This window comes from Macaca mulatta, chromosome 4, assembly GCF_049350105.2.
Source record: "Macaca mulatta isolate MMU2019108-1 chromosome 4, T2T-MMU8v2.0, whole genome shotgun sequence".
Lineage (NCBI taxonomy): Eukaryota > Metazoa > Chordata > Mammalia > Primates > Cercopithecidae > Macaca > Macaca mulatta.
Genome location: NC_133409.1, coordinates 162,636,902 through 162,655,206, shown reverse-complemented (window position 1 = coordinate 162,655,206; position 18,305 = coordinate 162,636,902). Strand labels below are relative to the sequence as shown.

Sequence of the window (18,305 nt, the reverse complement as noted above, 5' to 3'; positions counted from 1 at the left end):
AAACCCCGTCTCTACTAAAAATACAAAAAATTAGCCAGGCGTGGTGGCAGGCGCCTGTAGTCCCAGCTACTCGGGAGGCTGAGGCAGGAGAATGGTGTGAACCCGGGAGGCGGAGCTTGCAATGAGGCAAGATCGTGCCACTGAACTACAGCCTGGGCAACAGAGCGAGATTCTGGGTCTCAAAAAAAAAAAAAATGCTTTAAGCAAAAAGAGTTTGTTGGCTAATGTAACTGGAAAGTCTGGGAAAGATCAACAGTTGCCCCCAGGGCATGACCAGAGCCAGAGTTTTGAGTGGTGGTCTCAGACCCCTCTCTCTCCTTCTCTCCACTGTGCTTTCCCCTGGGGAGGCCCCATTCTCAGGCAGCTTTAGGCTCCTCACTTACCAACCTTACTGGAAAGACATACCTGCTTCTCGCCAGACAGTTCCAGAAACATTCCTGGGGTTAGCCTTTGCTCCTCCAGCCTTGGTCATGAGCCATTCAACCTGTTCGCAGTGGGGGCAGGGAGGGCAGGATGGGACACAATGATTAGCCAGGCCTGGATCACCTGTGTGCACAGATGCGCTTAGACCGGGAAAGGGATGGCTCCCCAAGGAACAAACAGGGAGCTTCTGCCTGATAAAGAGGGAATGTTTGCTGGACCAACCACAGCAGGCCCACACGCGGACTTGACAGAATGGCTGGGAGCGGGAGATGAAGTCCAGCAAGCAGATTGTCCTGCCGGGGCCATTAGAGTAATGTTTAACTCAGCACTGCAGTAGAACAATAAGGTGTGCCACTGAGGCAAGCCACACCGTAAAAATATATATATAAAGAAACGTGAAACAATTTTAATGCTACATCTGACCCATTAACAACATTGGGGTTAGAGGTGCCCTGACACAGTCAAAACTTTAGATACATCTTTTGATTCCTCTAAACTTCACTAATAGCCTGCTGTTTGGGGTTTTCATTATTATTTCAGTGATGGGGTCTTGCTATGTTGATCAAGCTGGTCTTGAACTCTTGGCCCCAAGTCATCCTCCTGAGTAGTTGGGATTATTGGTGTGAGCCACGCATCCAGCCCTAATAGCCTCCTGTTGACTGGAAGCCTTACCAATAACATAAATAGTCAATTAACACCTTTTGTATGTTATGTGTATTATATACTGTATTCTTACAATTAAGCTAGAGGGAAACTGTTATTAATAAAAGAAGGTTTGGAGTGAATGAAAGTGGAATCCACAGGCTAGATTTCCCTCATCAGCCAAGCAGAACTAGAGGTGAGGGTGTGTGAAATAGGCCGTGCTGGCCAGAGCGGGGCTTTGCCTGAGGGTCTTACTCTTTTCCCCTAAGATCTAAAGCCGGGTTTCTCCAACTTGAAGGTGTATCAGAATCACCTGGAAGACCTGTTAGATTGCTCAGCCCCTTTCCCAGAGTTTCTGATCCAATGCATCTTAGGTGTGCTCTAGAATTTGCATTTCCTAGCAGCTGAACTTGATCCAGGGTTCAAAGTGTAGAAGACATATGGGCATATAGAACAGCTGGATGAAAAAAAAAAATAAGAGAAAATAGATTTACTGTTAATTACCGGAAGTGGATCATCATAAAATTCATTCTCGTCATCTTCACATTGAGGAAGCTGTGGTGAAAGAAAAAGAGGAGGGGGTTGGTCTTTTTGTCTCAGGGATGGCAGAGGAGGAAGAAAACCCACATATAAGTGGACACACTCATGGCCGGGTGCAGTGGCTCATGCCTATAATCCCAGCACTTTGGGAGGATGAGGTGAGAGGATCGCTTGAGCCCAAGAGCTCATCACCAGCCTTGGCAACATAGGGAGGTCCCATCTCTACCAAAAAAAAATTTTTAATTAGCCAGACATCATGGTGTTCACCTGTGGTCCCATCTACTCGGTAGGCTGAGATGGGAGGATTCCTTGAGCCTGAGAGGTCAAGGTTGCAATGAACTGAGATCACACCACTGCACTCCAGCCAGGGCGACAGAGTAAGACCCTGTCTCTAAAAAAATAAAATCAGTGGACACGGACAATCCAAACCCATGTTGTTCAAGGGTCAGTTGTATTTTATTTATTTCATTTAACGTGATCACTACTAAAATTGTTGAGATAATTTTACCCTGTTTTGTACTAAGTCTTCGAAATTCAGCGTGTATTTTACACTTATACCACGTGTCAGTTTGGATGAGCTAGCAGCCAGTGGCTATTGTAGTAGACGGTGCAGGGTTAGCTGGTAACTTTCCATAGAGGGGCTGAATATCCAGCTTCCACTGATAAGTTATTACATACATTTTCACATCATGGGGAGTTATTTTGAAATTGCAAATCTCGGCTGGGTGTGGTGGCTCACGCCTCTAATCCCAGCACTTTGGGAGACCAAGGTGGGTGGATCACCTAAGATCAGGAGTTCGAGACCAGCCTGGCCAACATGGCGAAACCCCGTCTCTACCAAAAATACAAAAATTAGCTGGGAGTGGTGGCGTGCACCTGCAGTCCCAGCTACTTGGGGAGGCTGAGGGAGGAGAATCACTTGAACTTGGAGGTGGAGGTTGCTGAGCCGAGATCACGCCACTCCACTCCAGTCTGGGCAACTGAGCAAGACTCTGTCTAAAAAAAAAAAAAAATGCAAATCTCAGAAGAATCTGCCTGAAAATGAGCCTAAATACATATTTTTGTGCTGCGTGTCTGGTTGGTGCCACTTATTTCCTAAAACACCTGTCATACCCATACAGTTGGTACTTAACAACTGCTTAACCATCTATCTTTTCTCTTGGACTTGAAGCCCCTTATCTATCTTGCTTACTAAGCCCAATGTCTAGGTACCTAGAAGACACTTTGTGGATATTTTTAAATTGAATTGGAGTTAAATTAAACACTTAGATAAGGACTTCTCATTTGCCAGGCTTGGTGAGAAAATGGAGAAAGTAATATTGGTTGAAGCCCAAAATTGCATGTTTGCAGTATTTGTTTTCCCGATGAAGGACCATTTGTAGTCTGTGACTAGTTGTGTTACTATTCAATCACCCTTTCTCTCATTGAATATACAGTATATAGAGAGAGTGATTGAAAATCTACAGAAACCCAGGCTCTGTGCCAAGCGCTGGGTATACAAAGATAAATGGGAAACAGTCCCTGCCTTAAAGGAAATGAGAAACAGATAAGTCTTGCAGTTATACCGAATAAGTGTCATGATACAAATAAACACTGAGTGTTTGGGGAGCACAAGGAAGGGGGTCCAACCCAGGTCAGAGAATAGGAGATGGGCAGGAAAGACTCACTGTGGAAAGTGAATTTAAGTCCCACGGCGCCTATGATATTCTTAGCATCCAGCCCCATGCCAGGCACGTGATGTGTTGAATCAATGAACAAAGTGACTCCTGAACCTAATGCTGAAGGATCGCTGTGTTTGTCCATCTGGGTGTGGACGGATGATCACGGCAGGTGAAGAGAGTGTGCATGACAACCCGGCCTCCAAAGCTAGAATCCTGGCTCTAGGGAATGACAAGATGCTGAGTTGGGTGGAGCAGAGGGGTGAGAGCTGGCATGAGCCTGCAGCATTTGGCAGGCCAGCCCACAAACTGCCTCCCTTCTTGTTCTTGTCCATATGACCGGTGACGAGAGATCGCACTTTCTTATTACAGGCAAAGCGAAGGCTGGAGCTAGGAGAAAGTGGTCATCAGTACCTCTCAGATGGTTTAAAAACCCCCAAGGGCAAAGGAAGAGCTGCACTACGAAGTCCAGATAGTCCAAAAAGTAAGGATCCTTTCATCTCTTTCCTTATTCTTCTTGGTGTGGAATTTCCAACTTTCAAAGCTTATGGCCGGAAGGATGCCGAGGTGTGAATAATTCTGGCGTGTTTTGTTCTTTTTCATTTCTTTCCGTGCTTATCCAAAAAAATAAATACAATGTCAGCAGACAACCGGTGAAAGGCTACAGAGTCACGCTGGTACCATAAGGGAAGGCTTCTTTTAACTGTATGCAGTTTCATTTTCCAACTCGGAATACGAGCTTTTGGCATCATTCTACATCAAATTTAATTTTAACTTCCCTTAATGGACATTGCTTCAGAGTCTGAGGCAAACTGGATGTCCACGAACTATGCCAGAGTCACTAGTGTCTGTGCCGACCTTAATCTCCAGCTCAGCATATGGTAGCGTAAGAATTGATTGAGCCCAATAAATTGCAGGCTGTTTCTCTTTCTATCAAATACTTTTACCGTTTCTTGTGGGAGAGAGAGAAACGTAGGTTAGAAATAGCCAAATAGTCCCTTTATGTATGTGTTTGCATTTAACATAAGGGCTAAATTAGACTTTGTTCTCTCTCTTCCTGTAGTTCATGCGTTAGGCAATCCACAAATGATGTGTGACACTAAATTAAAACCTTGACTTGTGCACCTATGGGGGAACAAGTACAATATTAAATAAGGAAATTTCCTTTAAGAGAGATGGGGAGATTTGGCAGAAGACTTTTCCAGGTAATTATTTATCAAAATGAAGCATTATTTGGAAAATTGGTGAACAGGTGATACATGCACACACAGATACCAGAGCCTGAAAGGCCATTTGAGACGGGTCTGTTTAAGACCTTGTCCTGCAGTGCTAGTGAGATTCATAGCCTGGCTCCATCACTGTAGACCTCATGTGTGCTGGTCCCCTGAGGTCACAGCACTCTTTCATTCATTTGAAAGATATTTTTTAGCTCCTGCTATGTGTAAATTCTTCATTAGAGACAGGGAATCGTGTAAGCCAAGGTAGAAACTTGAGAAATTCAAGGTGAAATGCTTTCATCAAACCCTGGAATTTTTACTCTCCCTTCCTGTTCTAATAAAAAACTTTCATAGCTTTCTATGACTTGCCAACAACAACAGCAATGACAGCCTTGCTTCAGATACTAATACTTTGGCTGCAGTGGGAAAGAGAGCTTGCTTGACTGCAAAGACACCCTTCATTTCTTTACCTTTCCCCCTATCCCCCACCCGCTCGGTTTTTGTTTTTCTTTAAGCTCCAAAATCTCCCTCAGAAAAAACGCGGTATGATACGTCTCTTGGTCTGCTCACCAAGAAGTTCATTCAGCTCCTGAGCCAGTCACCCGATGGGGTCTTGGATTTGAACAAGGCAGCAGAAGTGCTAAAAGTGCAAAAGAGAAGGATTTATGATATCACCAACGTTCTGGAAGGCATCCACCTCATTAAGAAGAAGTCTAAAAACAACGTCCAATGGATGTGAGTAGGAGTCCTCCCCATGCCCTGGCTCTGAGGGGGTCGTTTCAAACTGCCTGGTTTCTTAGTTCGCGCTTTCACATCCATGCCCACACATTCTTTTCTTTTCTCTCCTACTGTTTTCTTCTCTCTCGTTCTCTCTTCCCTCCTCGGCTTCTAAGCCAGAAGTTCAAAGTCTCTTTACAAAGAGACTTTGTTTAGATACTGTCAGAGATAAAAGGATTTATATTTGATCAGCATCAAGCAAGGGGATCCTTAAAGAGGTCCCTACAACTGGCAAATGGACTGCTATTCATCTGTTACATTGATGTCTGTGTGCACCCACATGTGTATCTGACAGATGTGTACACGTCTTCAGCTTGTTTCTAATAAGAATCTGGAGATGATGGCTTGTGGGTTATCTATGTGTATATGTACAACTGCATAGTCACAGAGTATCTTTATCCATGGTTCTAATAGCAGATTAACTCACTTTCTGAGTAAATTAAGGCAAGACTTAAATGCCTCCATTTCGTCTGTAGAGCAGGGATGGTAGCATGATACTTATACACCCACCTGTATGATTACATATGTAATATATTTTGTGATTTTTAGAGCATCTAAATAGCCACTATAAGCACAGTATTGAATTATTAAAGCATTTTAGAAGGAATAATTCCGTTATAGGAGGGCTTTGAAAAAATACTAATTCAGATAGAAGATGAATAGGTACCTTTTTTGCACTTTTTGGAATTTTGTTTAAAGTTTGGTAACCCATTTTGGCCTCTGGTTTAGAGAAATATATTGGGTGCTGGTCTCGGTTCTTGCATACATCACATACATCTGTTTCCTTTACTTTCTTTTCTTTTTAGTTGTTGGTATAAGACCATCAGTAATTACCTGGGTTTTTCATGCTTTTTTGGATGGGTTGTTTTCTTTTTTTTTTTTTTTTTTTTTTTTAATTTTGAACCATTCCATCTTCTCTGTCTGTCTCTTTTTATCCTTTTTCCCCTTTCTTCCCCCTATCACCTGGGAGCCATGGGGCAGCGGAGGAAGGTGGTTGCCTTCTTTTGCCCTCTGAATTTGAACCTTCTGAAGAAACAGACCTCCCCTGGAGGAAAGAATCCTGAAAATAGCAGTGCTCTTTCACTAAATTTCTATGCTGTGAAAAGTGCAGAACTGTATTTATGAAAAAATATATATATATGTATAAATGTTCTAATTTTAACACTTGGCTAACAAGCAATGTGACCTCCTGTGTCAAGAGGAGACTTTTACCCAAAGGATCATTTCTCCTTCCCCTCCCTCCCATGAGTAGCCATGAAGAGTCTGTGTTTGGGTTTCTAGGGGCTGCAGTCTGTCTGAGGATGGGGGCATGCTGGCCCAGTGTCAAGGCCTGTCAAAAGAAGTGACCGAGCTCAGTCAGGAAGAGAAGAAATTAGATGAACTGATCCAAAGCTGCACCCTGGACCTCAAACTGTTAACCGAGGATTCAGAGAATCAAAGATATCCTTTGTGCCGCCGGTTCACTGGGGGTTAGTGCTTCGTAGACTATTTCCAGAGTTGACAATCTGACTTATGCACAAGGTAGATTATTATTCTGATGTCATGCAAATGAGTACCTGTGTGCCTGCGTGCGTGTGTGTGTGTGTGTATGCACATGTGTGTGCGTATGCACATGTGTGTGCAAACCCAGTTAGCTTTGCCTAAAAAGTCAGTATTTATGGTAAGATGGACACCAACTCGATCCTATTATCTATTTTGATACCAGGTGGGAACTGTTTTTTAAAGCATTTTTTCATGTGTGGTTGAGACATATGGGTACACTTCAGCGTAAGGCCACACTATTAAAAGATACATAAGGTGTCAGTATTAATATTAATGACAACACTAAGCAGATTCGTCTTTGGCTTCCCAGATTTTTGGTGGGTGTTAGCTGTCACTGTTGGGGTTCTCACATTCTATTTTCTTTTCACCAGATATTGTAGCGATTGCAATTCGTTAAATCTATCTGATTGGGCTGTAGTTGAAGGGTTTGAAAGAGTAGAGAAAAATCATACTATAACTCTTAAAGTACATTCTACTGATTCCCAATACAAAAACTGATTTCGAAAGCACCCCAAGACCTGAGAAACCCCTCTTAATTCATCTGTTCCGCTACAAACATTAGTCCTTGGAAATAAAAATACGAAAGGTCAGTTCTTGTTCTCAACTTCCTGACAATCTATTGACGATCTCAGGAAAACCTGCTCTTCATCGTCTCACCACAGACAAAATAAGAGGGCGATTGCCACATTATGTCAAACAAGACTTGCCAATATTCTCAGTTATTAGAAGAAGACAAAAAACAATACTGTAAGTTATCCCATCTCTAGTTTTAGTTCCATACTTCTGAGAATGCCACATCTACCATTATTTGACAGAAAATAAAATGTGTTCTGCCCAGATTCTTCTAGTGTCTCATCTTTAATAGGCCTCCCCTTGGAGGATATGGAGATATTTATTTTCTTCCAATGTTGGCAGTTTTTCAAACCTGCAGTTGTTCATTTCCTGTTGATAGAGAATTAACCTTGTCAGCTGATAGTTAGTGAGATGGAAGAGAGAGAAGTATAGTGTTTTGGGCCCCCAGTGGTGGGCAGAGTGGGTTTACAGGGGAAGAAACCAACAGTTGGGCTGTTGCAGTCATTGTTTGGTTGGCAGCCCTATTGCGGAAGATACGGTGGTTGCATGTGATTGGCAGCCTTCCGGGACATGTGGGCTTATGGCATTGTCACCTATATTAGCTTTCTCTGGGGCCTTTGTTGCCAAAAATGAAAGCTTCCTTGCAGGGAACTTCGAACCCAAGGAGTAAATTCAGGAGGGAGCCACAAAGGAAGCACTTTTAAGTTTGTAAGATTAGAAAATATATTTGCACAATTTATTTCTGTTCACCATTCAGTTCCCAAATTGGTACAGCTTGTTCACAAATGTGTTGAAATTTTCCTTCCTGCAGCATGTTGAGTAATTGTAGACGAGTTTTTCTTTTACGCTTGATCTTAGCCAAAAGGCCAAGAAGCGATGAGTTTTTATTTTAATAAGTTCTTGTCATACAGCTTTCTGACAGTGGGCTGTAGTGTAAGTACCTGGTTGTCAGTTTTTTCCAGTGTTCTCAGTAAAAACTCAGAACTGCCTGGCCTTCTATAAAGGCATCCATTGGCTTCTTTGATGGGTTATGTAGTGATCTAAAACCCAGAATCCTGCAAGAGCAGCCGCTGTAAGCTCAACACTGAATTAGCCATCATCTCAACTGTAAAGATTTGAAGGAGATAGTCTGTGATAGATCCCCTACATATGTTTGCAGTTTTGTGTGAATATGCTTTTTTTCTGGATTAGTAGTTCCATAGCTGCCTTCAGTTTCTAATAGGAAGCTACCACAGCCAGGAACGGTGACTCACGCCTGTAACCCCCGCACTTTTGGGAGGCTGAGGCGGGCAGATCACTCAAGGTCAGGAGTTCAAGACCAGCCTCGCCAACATGGTGAAACCTTATCTCTACTAAAAATACAAAAAAGTAGCCAGCTATGGTGGCGCGTGCCCAGCTATGGTGGCGCGTGCCTGTGATCCCAGCTACTCGGGAGGCTGAGGCAGGAGAATCACTTGAACCTGAGAGACGGAGGTGGCAGTAAGCTGAGATCGTGGCACTGCACTCCAGCCATGGTGACAGAGTAGGACTCCATCTCAAAAAAAAAGAAAAGAAAAGAAAAGAAAGACAGAAGCTACTATTGTAAGGGACAAGACTTCATCTAGGGTCTCTAAGCCCCCCCCTTTTTTTATATTAAACATATTAGATCACAGACTCTTAGCTATTAAATACATTATACTACCTGCTGAAATGCCCTCATTGGTTTGTTACTTGGTGTTTTGTCCTAGGAATTTTTTGTGGGTTCATGTAAAAAATAATAGTTGGCTAAAGACATTGTACATTAATTGTTTACTCCATGTCCCTTATATAAGAAAGCCATGCAGACTTCTCTCTTTTAGTGCCAAGTGTCAAGCTCACTTGAATACTTTTGTCCTATCGTAAGTACCGTATTCTTTCATGATAGCCTTTTAGGCTTGGCTGCCAGGACATTGAAAAGAATTGTTCGGTGCTTAGATAAAACTGCCAAGGCCGGGCGCCGTGACTCACACCTGCAATCCCAGCACTTCTGGAGGCCGAAGGCAGGCAGATCACTTGAGTCCAGGAGTTCAAGACTAGCCTGGGCAACATGGTGAAACCCCATCTCTACTAAACATTTAAAAAATTACCCGGGCGTGGGGGTGCACGCCTGTAGTCCCATCTGTTTGGGAGGCTGAGGCACAAGAATCATTTATCCTGGGAGACGGAGGTTGCAGTGAGCTGAGATTGCACCTCTGCACTCCAGCCTCGGTGACAGAGCAAGACTGTCCCAAAAAGAAAAAAGAAATAACTACCAAGAGTACTGAGATATTATTCTTTTCTCTTTTCCTAAATCAGTGTTTCTCAAATTCGTTCAGGTCGCAGAGCACCTGGAAACTGCTTTCTTCCTCATGAACACGGAAATATTGATAGAGTTAATATAGTACCACGCAAAGGATAATTTTTCTAACAGAAGTAATGACACTCTTTTCTTTAGGCAATACATAATCACAACCAGCCCAGGTGCACTTAAGAAAACAAGCTGTCTGCCTAAGCAGTATTCTGAGTTCTTCCACTAATGTATTTGTTACTTATTTATTTATTTGGTGGCTGCTGACACTTGCTTATAGATAGAAGTAACTGGAGTTTCAAAAAAATTATGGCTAATAGAGATTACATTTTTTTTTCCTGCAAATTGGAATCTGCCATCATTCAGTTTGAGTGACAGAACACTTTATTGGAGTTCATGGAATGCCTGTGCTGCAAAGGGCCCTGGCTTCAAGATAAAATTTCTGACCACTTAGTTTTTGATTTTCATATGATCATTTATTTTAACTATTCTGTTTCTATGTTTCATATTTTACATAGCCATAGTCTTTTAGAAATGGGTGGGATAAAGCTATTCATTTCTTTAGTTGTTTAGAGTGTCAACCAGAAATGAAGATTCATGGGAGACCCTAAACATTTGCAGGTCCAGAAAGGGGAGACATGTGCATACTTCTCTAAGTCATAAAATACTTTAAAATTTTCCATGCACCTATTTTGTCATTTTTGTCATACTTATATCTGAGGTAATTAGATGGAAGATTCCTTGACACTCTTTACGTTAGCTTATGTTACATATCAAGATATTCGAAAAATTAGTGGCCTTAAAGACCAAACTGTTATAGTTGTGAAAGCCCCTCCAGAAACAAGACTTGAAGTGCCTGACTCAATAGAGGTAAGGAGACAGCGTCTTTGTTCATCTGCAAAGATCTTTTTGGAATGCCTGAAATTGAAGAGTCATTGACTCATAGTTAAAGTCTGTCCCCCTCCTATGAACTTGATGGTTCTTTCCCATTTATTTTACTTAACCATACATTTTAAAACATTTCGACGGTTTGATGTTCATTGAGTATTCAAACAGCCTAACTTTGACCTAGCAGGATGTTCACTTCAAAGTGGTATATGATACCCTGTCCCTCTTGTACTTTCTCTTTTTCATAATTTGTCATCAGATGGTTTTGATCAATTGGAATCGCTTTGGAAAGCTTATATTGATTATCCTGCATATGGTCCCCACCACAAACAGATATATAAATGTTTTAAAGTTTCTCCCTAGTTTATAACATTTTGAGAGATCAAATGGGGCTTTGGGTTAGCTGACAGACTAGAATATTGTAAGAAAGTAGGGGGCATATTTTTATGATTTTCAGATATACTTGGATAATAGAGGCCTAGACTACAACTATAACATAAAGAGCTGTAGTAAAAAGAAAATCCATAGGAGATAAAAAGAGAATAAAAGTTACACGCTTCCATCTAGGGTAGACTTCTTACCCTAAAAGATAATAATAGCTCTTTGACCTAGATGAAAAAGATTTTTAACTGTTAGTACGCTGCATTCTCTTAATAGATGCAGTTCCTAGCACTTAAGAATACTATTCATCAGTATACAGTTCCACATGAAAAAGTCCTACCATAAAGGAACAATAACATGGAAATACTGTATTTGGAACACTTAAAGGACCTTGTAATAATTTGCAGAAAAAGAATATATCCAAAGAACACAATTTACCTCACCCATTGTGCTATTTTCAGACTGACTCTCCCCTCCCCCAAACCTCCCAAAAAAGTTTTCTTTCTCTAGGGCAGGACTCAGCAAACATTTTCATTGACTGTCAGGTAGGTGGTAAATATTTTTGTCTTTGCGAGCCTTACACCCTATGTCTGGACTGTTCAACTGTGCACCTCTGCCACTGAATATGAAAACAGCCAGAGGCAATAATAAACAATGGGAATGAGTGTGACTCTCTTCCAATAAAACTTTATTTACAAAGCCACTTGGTGAACTGGATTTGGCCCTTAGGCTGTGGTTTGCTGACCCCTGCTCAAGAGGGTAACCGTCTTTGACAGAGTTGGACTAGTAGGGAAAAAGCAAGTGAACAGTGAACATTGTTCTTACTTTCCATTTTTAGATAAAAATTACTATGGCTTTTATTTCTAAAAGAACTTATGATTCGAACTTTTCCCATTTCTGTTCATAGAGCCTACAAATACATTTGGCAAGTACCCAAGGGCCCATTGAGGTTTATTTATGTCCAGAAGAGACTGAAACACACAGTCCAATGAAAACAAACAACCAAGACCACAATGGGAATATCCCTAAACCCACTTCCAAAGGTAAAAATTCCACTTTTGTCTTTTGGAAACTATGTTAAAAATGAGGGTGACTAGAACCATCTGTATTGGAACCACAAGCCTAGGCAAGAAACAAAAACTTCTGTTGTTATTAGGTAACATGTTCTAAAAGACATTCTGACTGGTTTGCAGAAGAAAATAATGATTTTGGAAAAATGGCTCCTTCACCCACTTATGGAGTCACTTCAGACTTTTGCTATTGGCAGAGAATATTTCCTCGCAGTGTTTTTGAAAACCAGCTAAAGTGAGGAGCAAAGCTGTGAACTGTCTTGGTGGATCATCAGAGACACTTGACCGCACACACCGCAGAGCTCATCAGAGAGGGAAATGAAAAAGGTTTGCCGAGAAAAGCCTTTGTTGGAGAATTTTTGTCTTATTTTCCCCCCAATGAGATGGGGAAAGGATATGGGAGGAGAACCTTAGGAAAATAAGTCTTGCCGGGCACGGTGGCTCACGCCTGTAATCCCAGCACTTTGGGAGGCCGAGGCGGGTGGACCACGAGGTCGGGAGATCAAGAGCATCCTGGCCAACATGGTGAAACCCTGTCTCTACTAAAAATACAAAAATTAGCTGGGCGTGGTGGCGTGTGCCTGTAATCCCAGCTACTCGGGAGGCTGAGGCAGGAGAATCACTTGAACCAGGGAGTCAGAGGTTGCAGTGAGCCGAGATCCACCACTGCACTCCAGCCTGGCAACAGAGCGAGACTCCGTCTCAGAAACATGAAAAGAAAAGAAGTCTAACTTCTTCCCGCTCTGCAAAGAGCAAAGGAAGCTCTTTGCAGTATATATGTTTTTCCATTTCCTAGCTTGAGGATATACATGCAGTTTTTTTTTTCTTATTGTCTCCTTATATAGCAGCGAGAATAAGGGTGATTTAAGTGAATAAGTCTGATTTAATACTGAGCAAAAGTACAGCACCTGAAATGGTAAAACGAAAGGCCATCTTTTTTCACCACAGAAATCCAAAGTGGATATGTCTTAAATGTATTTTTAGAGATCTTTTTAATAAGCTGGTTGTTCAAAAAAGACTGAGTTAAAATCAGTGAATTCTGCATGTAGTCCCAGCTACAGGGAGGCTGGGGCAACAGGATCACTTGAGCCCAGGAGTTCGAGGTTAGAGTGAGCTATGCTTGCCTGTGAATAGCCACTGCCCTCCAGCATAGACAACATAGCAAGACGCCTTCTCTTAAGAAAAAGTGCTTTTTTCAGTTGGTGAGTTTCTACTAGGAAGTCAACTTTTCAATATATATATATTGTTTTGTTTTGATTTTCTTTAAACAATGACCTAGATAGCAGAGAGAAGTATTTGAACTTGTTATCCTCTCATCGTTGAAGCTATATGCATTCTTGTTTATTGACTAGTTATTTGAAAAAGGAGTGAGTAGACTAGGGCCAAAGAAAGATGGCCAGGCGTGGTGGCTCACACCTGTAATTTCCGCACTTTGGGAGGCCAAGGAAGGCAGATCACTGGAGCCCAGGAGTTCGAGACCAGACTGGGCAACGTGGCAAAACCCTGTCTCTAAAAAAAAAAGATTAACCAGGCATGGTGGCTCACACCTGGAGTCCCAGCTACTTGAGAGGCTGAAGTGGGAGGGTCCCTTGAACCCCGGAGTTCAAGACTGCAGTGAGTCATGATCACACCACTGAACTCCAGCCAACAGAATAAGACCCCGTCTCAAAAATTAAAAGGGGGAGAGGGGTGGCAAGGAACTTTTTTGTACCTGTTAGCATAAAAGGTGATCTGCATCATAAAGTCATCTCATTGTCATTATTAGCAGAAGGCGCATGCTTTCTTCTAACAGCAACATATACATTCTTCCAGAAAAATTCATTTGATTTTTCTAACTTATTTTTTGTTTCCGCCCATGTTTTCCTTTCAGACTTGGCTTCAACCAACTCAGGACATAGCGATTGCTCAATTTCTATGGGAAACCTTTCTCCTCTGGCCTCCCCAGCCAACCTCTTACAGCAGACTGAGGACCAAATTCCTTCCAACCTAGAAGGACCGTTTGTGAACTTACTGCCTCCCCTGCTGCAAGAGGACTATCTCCTGAGCCTCGGGGAGGAGGAAGGCATCAGCGATCTCTTTGATGCTTACGATTTGGAAAAGCTCCCACTGGTGGAAGACTTCATGTGTAGTTGATTATGCTTCGTGTGAACTCTCCTTAAAAACCGATATTTTTTTATCATGGAACCAGAACATCTGTCATGCACTGTTGTCCCTTCCTACCTTCTTCCTCCAAGAGAGTATCATGAAGTAAACTACAAACTTCAGAAGAAAGCTGACATTTTAATGAATTTTTTAAAAAATTAATAAACAAATTGTCTAAACGCACAGTTGCAGGCTCCCTTGGGAAAGCCCTGCTTTACTCCAGGCTCCAAGATCTCCTGGCTAAGTCAGCAAGTGAGAAAATGTGCAATCAGGTGTCTCTCACCCCGACTTTTCCTTCCTCCTTCCTCCCCGGATTGGCTTGCTGTGCCTGATGGATGGGCTGTAGAATGGGGTCTGGCCACCTGGCCCGCTGGGAAACAGCAATCTTCCTTAATAGCATTTCAAGCCGTGCCTTCTCCGCAGAATGCATGTCTTTGGGGTCTGCTAATATGGAATGGAACTGCAGCAAATGCAAACTTGAAGTCATGCAAAAGTATGAAATGGATTTCTTCAGCTCTTCTTAGGAATATTTAAATTACTGTCATAATTCAGTTTAAGCTATGAACTGTGTGTCCCAGTAGGAGGTCAAGAAAACCTCCACAGCCTTCTGGATGAAGAACCTGTTTTCAAATATACTTGTTGCAGATACAGAAGACTAGTAGAGTTCTGCCACTCTAAGCTGTTGTGGATTTTCCTGTCTCCATGAACCACTCCCATTCCCCTGTCCCCAATGTGTTTGTGAGTTTCCAGTTGATTTGTAGCAAATGCCTACTTAGTTCTTTGTGGATTGTTTTAGACTTTTTATTGTTTTAGCTGCCATTTAAGCATTCCTGTGGCACCCATCACCATTTCAATTTAATTGTTTACTTTGAAGCGGTTTTTGCAAATTCACATTACTTAAGCAGAGGGAGAGAACCTCTACTGATCGAGCATCTAAACCTGTGTGATCTAAGGTTTATCAGCCTCTGCAAGGAGCTTTGTCCCATCGTGCTTCCATTCCCAGGAGGGGGAGCTTGGAGCGAGTCAGTCCTGGGGCTTGCTGACATGGGCGGCCCGTTGGAAAGGAGAACCATGTCAGATGACGTAACAGCCCCAAGGAGCAGCAAGCATGGGTCCCTCCATCCTTGGGCTTCCCGGGCCCCTGTGACGGGGGAAAGGGCTCTCTTACACCGCACTCAGGGAGACCACTTCTCAGGATGGGGTCAGATGGAGAGACCTCTAGGGAGAAAGACATCCCCATTGTGTGAGTGGCATTTCCTTAAGCTGGCAGGAACAGGGAGCAGCCCTGTGTCGGGGGCTGGAATAGTTCTGGCCAGACCCTGTTCCCCTTCCTCTATGAAGGAATCAGTTGGACCAAGGGAAGCCGGGGACGTAGAACATGAAGCAAAACAATGCCAGGGCGTCTCCCGCTTTACTCTTCAGGAATGGTGTCCCAAGTTGGAGGCTTTGTGTCAGCTGCAAATCCTACCAGTTGTGTCCAAGAATGGCCTTCCCTCGGGCAAGTGGCAGTGGCCATCTCCCCCTGGGAATATGGCGTAGTATCTCCGGTCCATTCCTTGGATGCTAAGGACTGCGGGAATGAGGGAGTCAGATCAAGAACAAACCTCAAAACGAACAGTTAAATTGAAACGCTATGTGCCTGACCCAATGGTAGGCACATAGTAGGCACTCAACTCGTATGTTTAATTGAATTGAAAATATCCCTTAGGAAAAAATTTTAAAAACACAAACAAAAAACCACAAGAGCCCCAGCCAGTTTACTCCAGGTAGATTTCCACAATATGCAAAGTGGTGGTGGGGTCGAGACAGATGACACCAGCACTTTAAACTCTTTGTGTGGGTATGCGTGGGTGTATGTTTGGGAAGAAAAACAAAGGTGCAGACTATCTTCCTTTTTTCTTCTTCAGCCTCCATCCCTGGCCTCCTCCCCTCACACACACTGGACTTGGTACAAAATGTCGGTGTGGTCCTAGATGAAGCATTGGGGTGGGGGAGGGATAGGGAGCTTTGTGTCAAGTGCCTACTGGAAATGCACTGTGGGGTTTTTTCCTGTATGGGAAACCATTTATGCCAAGCTTTTCCCCATTTCCCATATTTATCTCATCTGGTTAGCTGCCTCTGCTTCCAGCTTTGTGTAATTCTCTTTGCCAGCTGCACAAAGCTGATTTTTTCCAAAGTCTAAAGACTGAGCTCACCTGGCTAGATTGTTGTGTGTTTTGTTGAAATTTTTCATAATGTAATGCCGTATTTATTGTTTTAAAAATGAAAGGAATACTAATAAGTCTTAAAAGTTCCTTCATGCATAAGATTTTTTTTCCAGTTACTGGGCTTAACTGGTGTACATTAATTAGATGTCCATACTGTATTTTGTTTGCATTAAGTACTTTTCTTTTTGACTTAGTATCCGGCACACAAAGTGGGTTAGTACTACAGTATTTGCGTTACTTTAAGTACTAAGTATGCAGGTTTCCTGGTACCATTGAGTTGCTGCTATTAAAGCTCACACACGAAATGGCTAAAAGTTACAAGTGTGCGAATTATGACTGCGTGAGCCTTAGAAAATAAAATGTATAAAGGGCAACACATGAGCTGTCAAACAGTGTTAGGTATGTGTTTATATGTACAGAGTTGTGCATAGCAATCGTTTTATTTAAGTGGATATGTAGTCTACTCACATTTTCATTATTTAGCAATTTTGTACAAAAATAGCAATTAATTTGTAAACACTGCCAGAATACTTTCTAGCTGGTTTGTAATTTTTTAAGAGTGTTATTTCGTTTTGTTGTTTTTTCTGTTCTTTGTTGTGGTTCTTGTTTTCTTTTTTGTTGTACGTGTAGATCTGTAAATAAAATTGCAGTATTTAAAGCTTAAGCTTTCAGGAAAAAGAAAATAAGAATTCAGTGTGTGCATGACAACTCGTGTGTATGAGAAGGAGGGATTTGAAGGAAGATGGCTTGCAGAGTAAGTCGGGTGGCAATTGTCAGGGTGTGGGAATTTCTCTTCCTACGGGGTACGTGATTTTGTAAAAAGGAAGTATTTCTCCCAAAATTGGGAGTAGGCAAACTACGAATCAGTTTAGCTTTGTGTTGTATGCTAGTTTAAAAAAGGAAATATGTAATATAATGTAAAAAACAACCACAAAAAAAAAGCTTTTATGATGGATTTTGTAAATAGATTTGTTACAGGGTGACCTGTTCTCTAGCTGTGATCTTACCACTTCAAATGGGTGTAATTTGAATAAATTTTGTATGGTAAAGGATCAATAAAATGATTTTTTTTTAAGAGTTCAGGCTTGTGGATGGGTTTTCTTTAATATTATATTATGCTCCTCTATTAATTTAATTTTTTTTCCTTTTTCTTTCTTTTTCTCGTTTTTTTTTTTTTTTTTTTTTTTTTTTTTTTTTTTTTGAGGCAGAGTTGATCACTCATGCAGGCTGGAGTGGAGTGGCGCAATCTCGGTTCACTGCAACCTCCACCTCCCAGGATCAAGCAATTCACCTGCCTCATTCTCCTGAGTAGCTGGGACTACAGACACCTCCCACCACGACTGGCTAATTTTTGTATGTTGAGTAGAGACAGAGTTTCACCATGTTGGCCAGGCTGGTCTCGAACTCCTGACCTCAAGTGATCGCCTGCCTCAGCCTCCAAAAGTGCTGGGATTACAGGCATAAGCCACCGCACCCAGCCTATTAATTGAATTTTTTAAAAACATTCTTAAACAAGTTAACGAGAAAGGCTAAACAAAAGCTTAAAACGTCGTTTGCCTTACATGGTATTTGGGACTCTGAGAATACTGAGCAAATATTTGGTGACCACTTCTGGTACACTCTACCCTCTGTGCAGCAGAACTTACCTTGTCCCTGTGACCATGTGCAGAAACCACTCTCGGACACTGAAGAATTTTTACACTGAGAAAGTGACAAGTTTGACGCCTCATAAGAGTTATAAAGCCAGTACACTTTAATTCTGAAATCTGGTCACTACCTCCCTTGTTCTAGATTGTTTATTTCTAGTAACGCCATCTAGGAGCAGATTTGAATTTTTTGACTGCCATGTGACACTGTTAACTCTGAACTTACATTTAAAAACCCCAAAGTGCTATATATTGTACACACACAAAATCAATATAGAAGGGTATGAAATTTAA

At 42.0% G+C, this 18,305-nt stretch overlaps 1 protein-coding gene across 3 annotated transcripts in view; it reads left to right on the top strand.

The window, feature by feature from the left end:
* E2F3 (E2F transcription factor 3) overlaps nucleotides 1-17,445 on the top strand; it is a 90,608-nt gene extending 73,163 nt beyond the window's left edge. For 2 of the 3 annotated variants that reach the window (XM_078001351.1, XM_015135669.3), the window contains exons 2-7: nucleotides 3,636-3,747; nucleotides 5,014-5,215; nucleotides 6,539-6,697; nucleotides 10,433-10,547; nucleotides 11,854-11,989; nucleotides 13,887-17,445. In XM_078001351.1, the coding sequence (XP_077857477.1) occupies nucleotides 3,636-3,747; nucleotides 5,014-5,215; nucleotides 6,539-6,697; nucleotides 10,433-10,547; nucleotides 11,854-11,989; nucleotides 13,887-14,149 (987 nt within the window). In that variant the 3' untranslated portion in view covers nucleotides 14,150-17,445. Of the gene's footprint in view, nucleotides 1-3,635; nucleotides 3,748-4,995; nucleotides 5,216-6,538; nucleotides 6,698-10,432; nucleotides 10,548-11,853; nucleotides 11,990-13,886 lie in introns of all 3 variants that reach the window. The other variant, XM_078001349.1, reaches the window with a different exon arrangement.
* Nucleotides 17,446-18,305: the final 860 nt, after the last annotated feature.